Consider the following 14,118-nt stretch of genomic DNA (forward strand, 5'->3'; position numbering starts at 1 on the left):
CGCCCGCGCGCCATCATTTTCTGTAAAATGTGTTTTTTTTTCTTTGGCCGCCGTGATATTCAGACTCCGGGAAAGTGGGTCAGATCTGCGCGGTTAGGAAGTCACGCGTGTGATTGGCGCAGAAATGTTCCCGTTTCCGCTGTGTTGCTGGCGTGCCGGCTCATTGAAGAGGAATGGCTGCTCCCAGCGTGATCCGTCACCGTATCCAGCCCGACCTAAATATCAGAGCGTCTCCGAGCCGCGCAGGCCGGGGCGTCTCTGGAACAGTCTTTTTATATCTGACTCGTATCGGCGGCCGTGGCGTCCAAAACGGGTCTCCGTCCAGAACGTAGAGAATACGAACCGTGTGTCCCGGCTCCGGGAGGATCTGGCTCGCAGGGTATCATCAGGAAGACCCCCCGAGGCCGTTCTAAAGCCCACCCTGCCGGAAGGGACCTGATTCTGTCACTAAGATGATGCTGGCTCTCCGCGTCAGTCACGGTGTTTACGTGGAGTGCGGAGGGCGAGACGTCTTACAGAGAGCGAGATTCCTTTAGACCGCAGAGGCACGGAACGCCGCATTACATGCCGCTGCCCTGTTTGTAGGATTTGTAGGACCAGCCTGGGGGGGGCAATTGCAGTTTGCCCCCTGGGACCAGCATTACTCAGTACCCCATAGTATCATGAGAAGTTAGGGACTCGTTCTCTAAACATACGAGATAAATGCTCTCCTCGCCTGCCGCTGCGAACGAGACGCTGCAGCCCCATTCATCCGCATCGTTCCCGTGATCCGTCCGCCTCGTAGGATCCGCCGACCGATGCGAGCCGTTAGATGCAGCGTTTATATCACGTATGGCGCAGGCTCGTCCGGGCCCTTCAAGGCATTTATACCGTCCACGCGCACACTACCCGGCTAGACTACTACCAGCACCCCCGCATACTGTAGCATTGGGTCGGAGGGACGAAGGACACCGGCTTACGGCATCCGTCCGGCGTGCCCGGCAGCCACTGATAGTAACACAGTAACGGCAGCAGCGGCAGGTCGGAGGCCGCGTCCGGGAATAGATATGGGGGATCCCTGGTTATTGAGAGCCCCCATTCTGATTCTCATTTCCTCAGCAGCGTCCCCTGCGGCAGCCGAGGAGGGGACCGGATCAAGCCGGTGGGGACAATAACCCAAATAACGGGACGGAGGCTGGTATTATCTCCCTCGATCTGCTCACTTCTGGGCTTCATCTATGTCATATACCGGGGGGGGTTGAATGCCTCCAAAGTATGCCGAGCGGCATAGAATTCCCTGCCGCTGCGCAGGATGCATCGCGACCGCTCACAAACATCTCTCCACGATGCTCCTTATAAAAGCACAACGTTTGCCTGCGTCATTCCATTAGAGTCTGTAAACTCGGGGGAGTTGGGAGGTATTGGCTGACGGTGCAGCCATCAATACCCTTTAATAACCGTGTGCGGCGCGAGAGATGACAGGCAGCCGAGTCCTTAGGAGAAAAGCAGAACTGAATGATTAACCCTTTGCAGTGATTTAAATCCTCTCGATGTCCACTGGGGACCCAGGAATGCAGTGGGGGGCCCATCGCGATGACCCCCCCCCCCGAGCTCCAGCTTACTGGTGACCATTAATGTTTACCCCACTCGGCTACGACTGGCTACATGTTACGCCGGGGATAGAGAGGAGGACGACAGCGAGCCGATGAAGCGTATGAATGGAGCATTATTTACACTCCGCTAATTTTAATTGTTTTAATTGTTTAAAGTGCCGCCCCATGCAGTGAACGAGCGGCTGTGACACGGCGACCGAAAGACAACCGCCCCGCGTCAGCAAGACAGCGAGATGGGGGGGGGCAGCCTTTAATATCTCATGGGTAGAAGCAGAGGGGTTTGAGGATTTTGGATCATTTTTGTCCCTTGCCTTAAACACTCCCATAAACCATTAAATATCAGACATCGTCACCAAATGTAGCCCTCGCCGCGGCTTCGATGACCCGGTGCGAAAATTGCTCGGGGCCCCCAGACTTCACCAAGCAACATGTCCCGCAGAGCTAACCTTAGCCTCCGAACTGCTTAGCAGTGCCATCTAAGTCCCCAAACAGCTTGTCTGTGCCATCTTAGCCCCCAAACAGCTCATCTGTGCCATCTAAGTCCCCAAACAGCTCGCCATCTGTGCCCCCTGTTTGTCTCTGCTATTGCTGTTCGCTGTGCTGTCGCTTCCCGCACGCTGAAATAATCAGAGATCATGCTTTAACCGGGGTCGTCTGGGGCCCCCAAGACTGGTGGTCTCGGTCCCAGTTGCGGCCCATGCAACCATGATTGTAACATCCCTGCTAACACCCCCGGATATTTCACATCCCGCACCAACTTGGGGCAAATGACTAAAACTCTCTGTCCATCTCTGGCTTTAAAAATAACCAAAAAAACTCTTTTTTATAAAGTCTTATATTTTCAGACTTTTGGGATTTCCTCAGTTTTGATGATCAGACCCCACTCCCCAGCGCAGCACCCTCTGTGTCATAGCCAGCTAGATCGTAAGTTCTTGGGGTGCAGGGAGCAGATAGTGTGAAAAGTAACGGCTGTGCCCTGTGACCTGCAGGTGAAATTCATCAGGACACATATCATTCTTAATAAATAGATAGTAGTAAATATCGGATCTGCCTCTTAGCAGACAGGTCCCTCTGCGGTTTACGTCACGTGACCGTTTTCTGAATACGGCCGACCTGACCTCACAACCTCAATCGGAGCGCCCCGGCTCACGGCTGTCACGATAACTGAGTTCCTCAGGTATGATATCTGGGCGCAGAAACCCACTTAGCAGCCGGACGGTGACAGCTGGCACTGAATGCTATTACACTCTGTAATGTCTCCTTCCAATTCAATCCCGAGCCCTGCGAGTCCTACAGGTGTCTGCGGCGTCTCCCAGCCTCCCAGCTCATCACGGGCTGTCACAGCAAATCAGTCTGCATGCGCAACAAACACAACGCAGACATGACTGAAGTTTAATGCGAAGGGGAAGAAGCCGAGCGGCGGAGCTGCAGCGCCCCCCGGTGGCAGAGGATCAGACATCGCCTTTACAGGAGCAAAGGGGACCTTTAAATACATAATATTTTCTAGAAAATACCTACTTTTTGGGGTTGGATCAAAAGAATACAAAAATATAGAAACCTAGAAAATTCCTCCACTTTTTTGCCCAAAATTAAAAATGATATGGTCGCTTCAGCACAGCGTTAACTAAATAAAAGGACCGGTCTGCGGCTATTAATAAGGGTTATTTTATTACTAAACATGGTGGCGTTTGCAGAAGATTTTACCCCATTACTGAACACGTGAATTATAGCCGTGGCCGAACGCGGGCGTAATATTAGCTAATAATAAAATAAAAAGTAAATAAACATCCTAAAAATGACTAACCAGCCTGAAAAAGAGACCAGAATAACCACAAGAGCTGGCATTTTAATGCGCTCCGTTTAGGCAATAAAGCTCGTCTTCACCAAATTTGCCGTTTCTTCCTTCTGGTAATAAAGACACGAAGGGTTAAACAAAATCCCCACGCGTTTCGCAAAACTGAATTTCCTCGATTTTATTTAAAATGCTTTATAAATTGTTGCAATTATTATTTTTTGTTTGTTTTTGAAACTATTTATATTTGGGAAGACGTTATTATGAAAGCTATTTATAAATATTTTGAATTGTTTCATTATTAAAGATATTTATAAACATTTAGAGTTGTTTCGTTATTAACGCTATTTGTAAATATTTGGAATTGTTTCATTATTGAATTTATTGATAAACATTTGGAATTTGGAAAAGTTATTGATAAATACTTGTTGTCATGGTAACTATCTTTAAATGTTTCATCATTTCTAAGCTTCCGCTTTTTATGAGCCGGGAACCCGCGGGGAACTACATTTCCCATTAACCGATTAAACGAAGGATGGGGGATAGGCATGCTGGGTATTGTAGTTTGTTTACTATCTTTAGCACTGCAGCCAATCAGTGAGGGCCATGTAGCGGAGTGCTAGTGACGCTCACGAGCTGCCGGATTCCTGCTTTGCCGCGTATGATTGGCTGAGTGGCTGTCCGGGACCTCTGATTGGTCCAGGTGGAGCAGGAACGGCCGCTGATTGGCTGTCTTCGGAGGATTGCCAAGGCCGGAGCCAGGGGCTGTCATAGTGAGTTGCTCAGCTCGGGGCTACCTGAGGATGGGAGGCCGGCGTGTGCGGACCCTGCTGCCTTTTGGCGGCTGCTTCGTGCTCCTGCTGCTACTCGGCTGCCGAGCGTCTGGAGCCGGTGAGTGTGAGTGGCAGGCAACGGGAGAGACAGCCCAGTAACTGATTGTGAGTGGCAGGCAGGGGGAGTGACAGCCCAGTGACTGAGTGTGAGTGACAGCCCAGTGACTGAGTGTGACTGAATGTGAGTGACAGCCCAGTGACTGAGTGTGAGTGGCAGGCAGGGGGAGTGACAGCCCAGGGACTGAATGTGAGTGGCAGGTTGAGAGAGTGTCAGCTCAGTGACTGACAATGACGCTCACAATAAGTGAGAGAGAGAATGAGTGTAAGTGACAGCCTGAGTGTGAGTGGCAGAGAGAGTGACTGAAATTGACGGTTGTGTGGCTGTGAGGGGTAGTAGTGAGTTGGTGATTGTGCAGCAGACTCCCTGCCCCGGGGGTGGTCTGTGGTGTGTGTGGGGCGTCTGTCTCTGGCCAGCTGGTAAGCCCCCCGGTCCCTGTAACGTGGGGTCCGCGAGCCTTTAGCCCCCACTCCTGGTTTTTGGGGATTTTTTGATATTTGAAATGGCACCTGAGATGTTCGCTGTTCTGTTGCAGATGTCGGCGCGGAGAGTGAAGAGACACCGGTGAGTCCCGGATTATACGATGTGTTTACATGTAGACCTAATCGTGGGGGCCGCTTAGACGCGCGCTGGAACACGCAGTGCAGACGTGTGATAACGTAACCCGGCCATATGGGATCTCCTTCACCGTAACGCACAGGTATCCCCTGGGGCTGAGAACGTGCTGACGCGTTTCACTTCCGCTTTATGGTGTTTGGTCCAAATCATTCCAGCAGGGATCCTGCGTGTGACACGTGATCCCGTTCCTGTATGTTAATATCATTACCACGTCATACATGTGCTGCAGACTGACTCCCACGCGTGGCGAGTTCCTTTATGTTACTGTATCTCCGTCCCACGTGACTCGGTTACTGGTTGGTGTTACTGGTGTGTACTGGGTATGTTATGTCTCTTTTGCTTTCTGTCCTGTAAGGTTCCAGAACATGCCGAATTGGAGCGGACGGAGTACCCCACGGGAGACCGGACGGACGATTCCCCGCTCCCCACGGGAGACCGGACGGACGATTCCCCGCTCCCCGCGGGAGACCGGACGGACGATTCCCCGCTCCCCACGGGAGACCGGACGGACGATTCCCCGCTCCCCACGGGAGACCGGACGGACGATTCCCCGCTCCCCACGGGAGACCGGACGGACGATTCCCCGCTCCCCACGGAGTCGGAAGAGACAGACGCTGATAAATCCTCGTGGGAGGAGAATGAGATTTCCAAGGAGAGCTCCGAGCCGCCGGTGTTAGAGGAGGAGGAGGGTGACTCGTCAGACGCGGAGCTCAGAGCGCGGCAGGACGGCACCGTTACAGAGGAGACGCAGCCCGTCACCTTCCTGGATCACTCCTTCCCTCCGGAGGGCGATTCTGAGAGCTCACCGCGCGAGGGAGAGGAACGCGGAGACATCGACACCACGAGCGCCGACGTGCAAGAACACGGTAACTGTAATAATAAATCACCGATCACTTTCAGAGTCTACGCACGCGTGGAAACAAATCGCCGGTGAATAACCCGGAGCAGAAAGCACTTTCCGTGGCTGAAGCCGAGCTGTAAAGAGACCGTCGGCTCGGCTGCGTTACTGAGTGCTCTGGGGCTCAGAGGTTGCGTCAGCCTCGTTGCTCTAATCTGAAACCTTGGCCGGTCACGCTTGGTGGTGCCGCGTCCCCGGGGGCGCCAGGTGGCGGAGGAGTCGCCGTTCCCTGTTAATCTCATTGGGCCGCAGCGAGGGCTTCCTGTAGTCTGCGGTCACCGAATGCTTTCGTCAGTCGAAGCGAAACGTTTTATTTGTGGCATCTTCCGATGTGGCTGTCATGGCGACCTCCGCTGTGTTTAGAGGACGCTGCCCTTTTTACTGTGGGCAGTATAATGATGAAAGTGGAGCAATCGGTTGCCACGGTGATTGCTTCGCTTTTAGAGTTTTGCACAAGCATCATTCTGCATAACCCCCTCACTCCGACATTCCCCATGCACATGCTTGTATAATTCAGTATAGTTCCTGGTTGTCGTATAAAGTATCCAGTTTTCTATTTATTTCTACATGTTCTGTGGCTGTAATCCCATAATGCACTGGGGCGGTACGAGTGAGAGACGTACCGTAAGAAATGGTCCCTTTTTATTCATCGTTTCGTGTTATCTCGCCCTCTCAGTGATCACGGCCATCGGAGGCACGTCATCCGGAGAGCCCTGCCGCTTCCCGTTCCTGTTTATGGAGAAGGAGTACGCGGAATGCACGACGGACGGGCGAGAGGACGGGCGGCTCTGGTGCGCCACCAGCTACGACTACAAGACTGACCTCAAGTGGGGCTTCTGTGAAAGTGAGTTTGTCAACTCCGGGGGGCTTAAAGGGGGTTAAGAATAATCGCTTCAGGTTTTCTGAAGCCTCGTGGCCGTGCCGCCCGTAGATCGGGATGCTGTCCCTGTACAGAGCGCTGCACACGTATTACCCCTAACCTACTCGCCACTCGCATACGACTCTGCGTAACCTTCACTAATATGTAAACTCTGACCCTGCATGCGCTGTTATCGGGGGCCGTTTGCCTGTAAAGCACCCTAATTCTGCTCACAGGATGAGAGGTTTGGTGTTGGGATTAGTGGCTGTCTTTTCTTGGTGTGTCTCTGACGTGTGCGTAGAAACTCTCATGCGTGTGTCACTCAGTCTGTTACCTCCGTAGCGGAAGAAGAAGCCATGCAGAGGCGGCGGATGCAAGAAGCTGAGGCCCTTTACCTGCAGGGAGTGAAACTTCTAAACGAGAGCTCGAAGAGGTCGCACAAGAAAGAGTAAGCTGTGTGCACCACAACCCTAATTAACCCCCTCTTATGTGTTTATTGCGGCCCCCATTGTAACTGCTTGGGGAGAATGATGTGTCTTACGTGCGTCACTGTTACGTGTTCCTGATCATGCCTTGTTGTGTAGGGCGTACCAGTACTTCATGAAGGCATCCGATATGAACCATGTGAAGTCCATGGAGAAGGTGGCCTATGCGCTGCTCTTTGGAGACCCCCTGAAGCAGAATGCACATCAGGCCAAGGAACTTCTGGAAAAACTCACAGAGCAGGGATCACCCAGAGGGCAAACGGTGTGTAAACAAGTGGGAGAGCGAAGTCTCTGGTGATTAAACAACGCGCTCGTTCCCAACCTAACCCCACGAGCTGCCGGGGAGTCTGCGGAGGGTTACGGTGCGACGTGAACCGCCGAGTGTAACGGGACTCTGCAGGCACTCGTTCCCTTTGGAGTCAGCCAAGTCTTTAACTTTTTGGGTGAATAAAAAGTTAACGTTAGAAGTACTGTGTACACAAATGTTGCCATGGTAATTAAAGTCCCAAACCATTGTCCCCTTTATTTGTATCGCCAACGCAGAGGTTAAAATGAGACTTTAGGTATCGCAGCTAGAGAGAGTCCCCTTTTTAACATGTACGGGCTCAAAATACATTGTTTTCAATAGGTTTAGGGATCGCCCATTGTCCTTAAGGGGTTAATATATGATTCCTCCGTGTTGTTAGCGTGATAACTTGTAGACCCGGATCCTTGAGAAACACGCGTGTTGGAAACATGACATTTCTCTTTCTGTGCGTTTCAGGCTCTCGGCTTCCTATACGCCTCCGGTCTGGGTGTGAATTCCAGCCAAGCAAAGGTAATTAAATATACGGACGAGCTCTGGGGGTATTTGGCGTAACGTGGCAGCTTCTGACGCCTTCCTCTTGCTTTCAGGCCCTCGTTTACTATACATTTGGAGCCCTGGGAGGGAATCTGATCGCTCACATGATTTTGGTAAGGCTTGAACCCTTTGTAAACTTCTAGACATTAGGACGCTTGAGTCTTCTGGTTCCCCGCCAACGTGCCTGTTCTCCCGTTTGAATTTTCTCCTCAGGGCTATCGATACTGGGCCGGGATCGGTGTGGTCCAGAGCTGCGAGTCGGCTCTAACCCATTATCGCATCGTGGCCAACCACGGTAAGCGAGCGTCTCCGTTAAACACGCATTCTGTGGGATGGGATCGGAATCGGGTTTAAGGGCGCTGAGTTATCGTAAATCTCTGGTTAATTGTCCTGCTCGCCGAGCTTGTGTCTCCCTGGCCGTACTGTGACCGGTGTCGCCGTAGGATAAGGCAAGATATCGGGAGCAGCAGATCATAAAGCTTTAGAGGCAGCCTTTAATTTACCTAGATTGTAAGTTCCTGCGGGAACAGGGCCCTCCATTCCTCTTGTATCTGTATGTCAATTGCGGTATTGTACCTGTCGTTATCTGTAACATTTTCATCTTTGTACAGCGCTGCGGAATCTGTTGGCGCTTTATAAATAAAGTATAATAATAATAATAAATAAAGTGATCTTTTTTTTTTAAATGAATGCTTTCGGTTGGTTGCGTTACCTTTTGAACATGTCTTCTCGTGTCCCTCCAGTTGCCAGCGACATCTCCCTGACTGGCGGCACCGTGGTGCAGCGCATCCGCCTGGCAGATGAGATCGAGAACCCGGGGATGGGCAGCGGGATGCTGGAGGAAGATCTCATCCAGTATTACCAGTTCCTGGCTGAGAAAGGGGACGTTCAGGCTCAGGTGGGCACCGCCGTCACATTGCGTGCTGGGGTTATAACCCTGCAGGGAGCTACTGGGGAGGGGAGAACTTCGACAGGCTATAAACGCTCTACAGAATGACCCTCGAACCTCTCAACGTCTGTCACCAAGCGGCACCGCGTCTTTATCTCTGTGTCGTAGTCAGAATGTTCTCTGTTCTGCAGGTTGGTCTGGGCCAGCTGCATCTGCATGGAGGACGCGGCGTTGAACAAAACCACCAGGTATGTCCCAGCTCCATGAAGCGCGGTTACACGAAACCAGGTTTCCCCTCTTCCCGTGTACACCAGCGTGCATGTCATGGGACGATATCGGTTATTCTGTAGCTGCCCCTAGAGTTACGTCCACGTTATGGAAGCCGAATCAGAAAGCGGGACTCAGGACCACATCACCCTTTACTGCAGCGTAATGGCTGTCAGACCGTCTGTCCACGGAGCCGTGGGTTGGATGGATTGTTTAGGCGTTCACAAGCCACACATGTAATGCCCGTCTGAAAACGTCCGCTTTTGGTTTCTTGCAGAGAGCTTTTGAATACTTCAATCAAGCGGCTAACGCTGGAAACTCCCACGCCATGGCTTTTCTCGGAAAGGTATCAGTTATCTAGGCCGTTAGCGTTATGCGGAATATTAACCAGTGATTTTGGGGTCTTGTTATCTACCCCTTTGAAATCCTGGGTGCCTCCTCGTGATTCTGTTTGTGTTTCTGTGGCAGATGTATTCGGAGGGGAGCGAAACGGTCACTCAAAGCAACGAGACGGCCCTCCAGTACTTCAAGAAAGCCGCGGATATGGTAACCGGATGTGTTGTGTTTTGTCCTTTTTCCGGGTGTTTTGATCAGTGGGTCGTAATTCAGACCCCCGGGATTGTTTTATCGTTCCTTCCTTGCTTACGTTTTGATTTATTTTCTTGGTGTTTAGGGAAATCCTGTTGGGCAGAGCGGCCTGGGCATGGCGTACCTGTACGGCAGGGGGGTTCCCGTCGTAAGTATCCAACCTGTTTGTAAAGACACCAATCTCATTTATTTATGATGGTGAAATACTGTATGAAATAGCAATAAGCGCGTGAAGACATAAACCGCCGTTATGAGACTAACCGCCCGCATTGGGGATGTTCAGACATTTAAAATGTGAGATTCCCGTCTCTGCCCCTGTGGGGGTATCAAGAATTCTTAATTTATTAAACAATATTATAAATACCCACTTCACCTTTCCACAGGACTATGACCTGGCGCTGAAGTATTTCCAGAAGGCAGCAGAACAAGGCTGGGTGGACGGGCAGCTCCAGCTGGGCTCCATGTACTACAGTAAGCGAACGTGGCGCAGCAGGGACGTGTCCGCTTAGTGCTGCGCTGTGTTTTTTGGGAGTCTGGGGGTAACACGAATATTCCGCCCTCTGTTTGCAGATGGTGTTGGAGTGAAGAGAGATTACAAGCAGGCCCTGAAATACTTTAACTTGGCATCACAAGGGGGTCACATTTTGGCATTTTACAATCTGGCTCAGATGCACGCCACGGGCACAGGGGTGATGAGGTCCTGCCACACCGCCGTGGAGGTAAGTGAATGACGCGTAATGCTGTACCGTGCCTCTTCTAAGGCTTACACCGGAAATATGTTTTATTATTGAAATTCATTGGCCAACGTGTCTAAAGCACTTGCCCAAAACCTCACGTCAATCAGCATCTGGCAGGAATCTGTATTCATGATAATAAGGCTGGAGTTTATATTCGGGTAGCTTTCCGAGACGGCTACATGGGAGGGAGTTTAAAAGTTTTCCCTTTAAGTGCTTCTGCTGGTTCCGGAAAGGATTTGGGGGTAGATGTTGCTGGCCTGGGCTACACGGCTTGCGAGGCACGAGAACGTACTTGTGGGGCTCCTCTCGGCTCTAATTTAAACAAAGCTTTTAATAAACGGGGGGTTTTCTTCTCTCTCTCTCTCTCTCTCTCTCTCTCTCTAGCTGTTTAAGAATGTATGTGAGCGCGGACGCTGGTCCGAACGCCTGATGACTGCGTATAACAGCTATAAGAACGGAAACGCAGACGCCGCCATTGTGCAATACCTGCTACTGGCCGAGCAGGGCTACGAGGTGGCCCAGAGCAATGCAGCCTTTATCCTGGACCAGAGTAAGGAGCCTAACCTTAAAAGAGGCTTCGCTGCCCCCCATGACGTGTTTTCAGAACTATTTACTGTTTCTAAGAGATGCGTTCAGTCCATTCTGGGCAGAATCTCTGATAATTCCCTGCTGTGTTTCTGAAACCTTTGCCTGCTTGATCTGAAGACAGTCTGCAGCACTCTGCTCTGACGCTTTAACACGTAACGGGAGGGATTCCAGTAACATGTAACCCACGTTCTTATCCTTCCTATTATCTTACGCTCCTTGGCAATAAGGGACCCGTAATGTGTTTAGGGTTTCCTAGAGGTTCATAGTTAACCCCCTATTTTTTTTGCAGAAGAGGCCAACATAGTCAATGAAAACGAGACGCTTCCCCGAGCTCTGCTGCACTGGAACCGAGCGGCTTCTCAAGGTCAGTCTGCTGCATAAAGCCAACGCCGACACTTTGAAACGTTCTCCATAAAGCTGGCGGGTAATCCAGGGGCACAATGCTCAGAAAGATCCTAGTCTGAAGTAGCTGGAACTGGCATTTCCAGTCTAGACGGCCTTTTTGGGTTGGATTAGTCTCTGCTGCCATATATTTTTCTGTTAAAACAACACAAATCTCCCCAAAATGTGTGAGATGCCAACAAACGATTAATGCAAACGTTAATTAAGGTTGAAACCAAAGATATTGGCGCGGGAAGGCACCGGCTGTCTCCCATTCGCTGATATCTGCCGAGTCCACGATGTCTCTGAGCTAACGCTCTCTTTTCAGGATATACCTTGGCCAGGATTAAGCTGGGCGACTACCATTATTACGGCTACGGGACAGAGGTGGACTACGAGACGGCCTTCATTCACTACCGCCTGGCCTCTGAGCAACAGCACAGCGCGCAGGCCATGTTTAACCTGGGATACATGCACGAGAAGGGACTGGGCATCAAGCAGGTCCGTCCGTGGGGAGCTGTGGGGGAATTACTGGGAGCCCCAAACATAAGGAGAAAAGCCATAAAGACGTCTCCCCAACGAATTATAAAGCGGGATAAATATTTCCTTCTGCAAAATAGGAACCCCCAGTAATTCACAAACTGGCCTTAGTTAAAGGTGCCGTTCCACCTATATAACTTTCGTAACTAAATTCAGCGTTACAAACCTTGTTCCCAATCTCCTCCCGTTAACTCATAATTTTTTTTTTGTTGTTGTGGCGAAAAGGCAGGCAGTGATAGGTTGTTGCCATAGGAAAAAAAAAAACCTTAAACTTTTGTTCTCGTGTCTCTCCTCGCAGGACATCCACCTGGCAAAGCGTTTCTATGACATGGCAGCCGAAGCCAGCCCCGATGCCCAGGTGCCCGTCTTCCTGGCGCTGTGTAAGCTCGGCATGCTGTACTCGCTGCAGTACCTGCGAGACCTCAACGTAAGTGCTGCTCTCCGGGGCTCTATTAGCTGTGGGGCGCTGGGAGTTGTGGGAATGATTGCTGTTACTCCTGCATTGATGCACAATGTACGTTGTATGCTGTTTGTACTCCATTGTTTTATGATATTTTAACAGAACTCTATAAGAGTCTGAAATCTATTTGTATTTATCGTGCCCATTGTTAACCCGTTCGCTGCCGGCGTCTGCCTCCCGTCTCTGACCTTCCATGTCTTCTCTCCGCAGGTGAAGGAAATGATCTCCCAAGTTGACATGGACCAGTTGCTGGGACCAGAGTGGGACCTGTACCTCATGACCATCATCGCCCTGCTGCTTGGGACCGTCGTAGCTTATCGACAAAGACAGCCGCAAGTTGTTCCGAGACCCCCGGCACCGGCTCCGAGACCGGCCCCCCAGGACCCTCCTCCCGCTGCTCAGGAACAGCCCCCGCAGCCACAGGAAGGCCAACAGCCCCCACAGTGATGCCTCGGGGGCTTCCTAGGACGTTACCTGACAGTTCGAGACTTTTATTCCAAAAGCTTTCACAAGACCGGATCTGGCTTACAACGAAACCACTTGGTCCAACGAGTGACTTCTCAGATGATGCAAGATTTCTGCATATTTTTTTTCCTTTTTTCTTTTCTTTGATGATTTACTGTATAGAAAGATGTCCAATGAGGGATCCCACTATTTATAAAGGACAGTTGTCTCTCGCCAGTCGCACGAACCACGTACGCAATGGCTCTCCTGAACTAGAACTGTTTTATTTTACTTTATACAGAGCCAAACCTGGAGCTTTTTAACTGAAAGGTGGGATTGGGCCAGGGTTGGTCAGGATGGTCCCAGCTGCTGCCCACAATCCTCGCCGCAGCTCTCATCCTCCAGCCTTATCCAAGAACACGCGACGGGAGCTTAGAAAGCGAAATCCTGCTTTATGATACCGATAAGATATGCCATTAGAAGAGCCACCTGCCCAACCTTGACCGTGTTACCGGCGGTGGAGGAGCGCCCGGGGACCCGCCATCTCCTCAGGGCTCCCGGTTATAGAAGAGCCTTTGAGCCCATTGGTCGCGGCTCGACGGCTGCAGCTTGGCATTGAGATGACGATTTGTGCGATTAATGCCTGAACTGTGAGTTTTCAGCTTCAGCGCTTTTAGTCTGGGGAGAAAATGGCCGGATTTATCGCGGGCCTGGCGTGTTTCGCTGTACGTGGCCGCAGAGCGTATGACCCGGTCGTGTTCGTTTCAACATTTTTATGCAAAGGAGAAATCCCTCTCCTCCGCGGTCAGATCCGTGATGGGATCCCGGGTGCCGAAAAGGATACGGAATTTGTTCCAGACGATTATTTCTAGAACTCTCGGGGAGTGCGACCTTTCTGAACGGTTACGCTCGCTGGTAATATACTCAGCGCTCCCCGGAGATAATCTCTTTAACCCTTCTCACGCTGGGAAGGTCAGCCGAGCCAACGTAAGAGGGCGAGCGACGCTCAGGGGAGGTCACGTGCGAGATGTAAATCATGACCCCTGCGTGTGAGTTTTATTTAAATAATAAAACATGAAAATAATCGAATGGATCCTTTTCTCCTGTTTCTTCTTAGCGTAAAGATTGTTTATATACCGGCACGGCTGTCGTCGGCTCGCGTTATTCTCCATTTATTGCCTCCTAAAACCGGCTGGATGTTCGCTTAAAAGATACAAAGTAACCGGTAACGCTACTTTTGTTACAGGA

The 14,118-nt window shown here is 51.0% G+C and overlaps 1 protein-coding gene across 2 annotated transcripts; it reads left to right on the top strand.

Annotated features, from left to right (window-relative positions):
* Positions 1-4,123: 4,123 nt before the first annotated feature.
* SEL1L (SEL1L adaptor subunit of ERAD E3 ubiquitin ligase) lies at positions 4,124-13,315 on the top strand. 2 transcript variants are annotated; one of them, XM_053475460.1, is made up of 21 exons: positions 4,124-4,275; positions 4,811-4,839; positions 5,249-5,759; positions 6,468-6,635; positions 6,993-7,098; positions 7,235-7,397; positions 7,899-7,952; positions 8,030-8,089; positions 8,190-8,271; positions 8,720-8,874; positions 9,057-9,113; positions 9,410-9,478; positions 9,601-9,678; positions 9,806-9,868; positions 10,104-10,191; positions 10,291-10,439; positions 10,842-11,007; positions 11,335-11,409; positions 11,755-11,927; positions 12,265-12,393; positions 12,637-13,315. In XM_053475460.1, the coding sequence occupies exons 1-21, from the start codon at positions 4,188-4,190 to the stop codon at positions 12,871-12,873; spliced, it is 2,700 nt and encodes an 899-aa protein (XP_053331435.1). In that variant the 5' UTR covers positions 4,124-4,187; the 3' UTR covers positions 12,874-13,315. The 2 variants fall into 2 exon arrangements, with proteins under 2 accessions (XP_053331435.1, XP_053331436.1); XM_053475461.1 differs by having other exon boundaries at positions 11,338-11,409.
* Positions 13,316-14,118: the final 803 nt, after the last annotated feature.

This window comes from Spea bombifrons, chromosome 9 (assembly GCF_027358695.1).
Source record: "Spea bombifrons isolate aSpeBom1 chromosome 9, aSpeBom1.2.pri, whole genome shotgun sequence".
Classification (NCBI taxonomy): domain Eukaryota; kingdom Metazoa; phylum Chordata; class Amphibia; order Anura; family Pelobatidae; genus Spea; species Spea bombifrons.

What these genes read in the sequence shown, in the direction of transcription:
- SEL1L (XM_053475460.1), top strand. Translation starts at nt 4,188, where the DNA reads ATGGGAGGCCGGCGTGTGCGGACCCTGCTGCCTTTTGGCGGCTGCTTC. An exon ending in TGAATTCCAGCCAAGCAAAG is followed by an intron (nt 7,953 to 8,029) that starts GTAATTAAATAT and finishes TCTTGCTTTCAG; the next exon opens with GCCCTCGTTTACTATACATT. An exon ending in CCATGGCTTTTCTCGGAAAG is followed by an intron (nt 9,479 to 9,600) that starts GTATCAGTTATC and finishes TTTCTGTGGCAG; the next exon opens with ATGTATTCGGAGGGGAGCGA.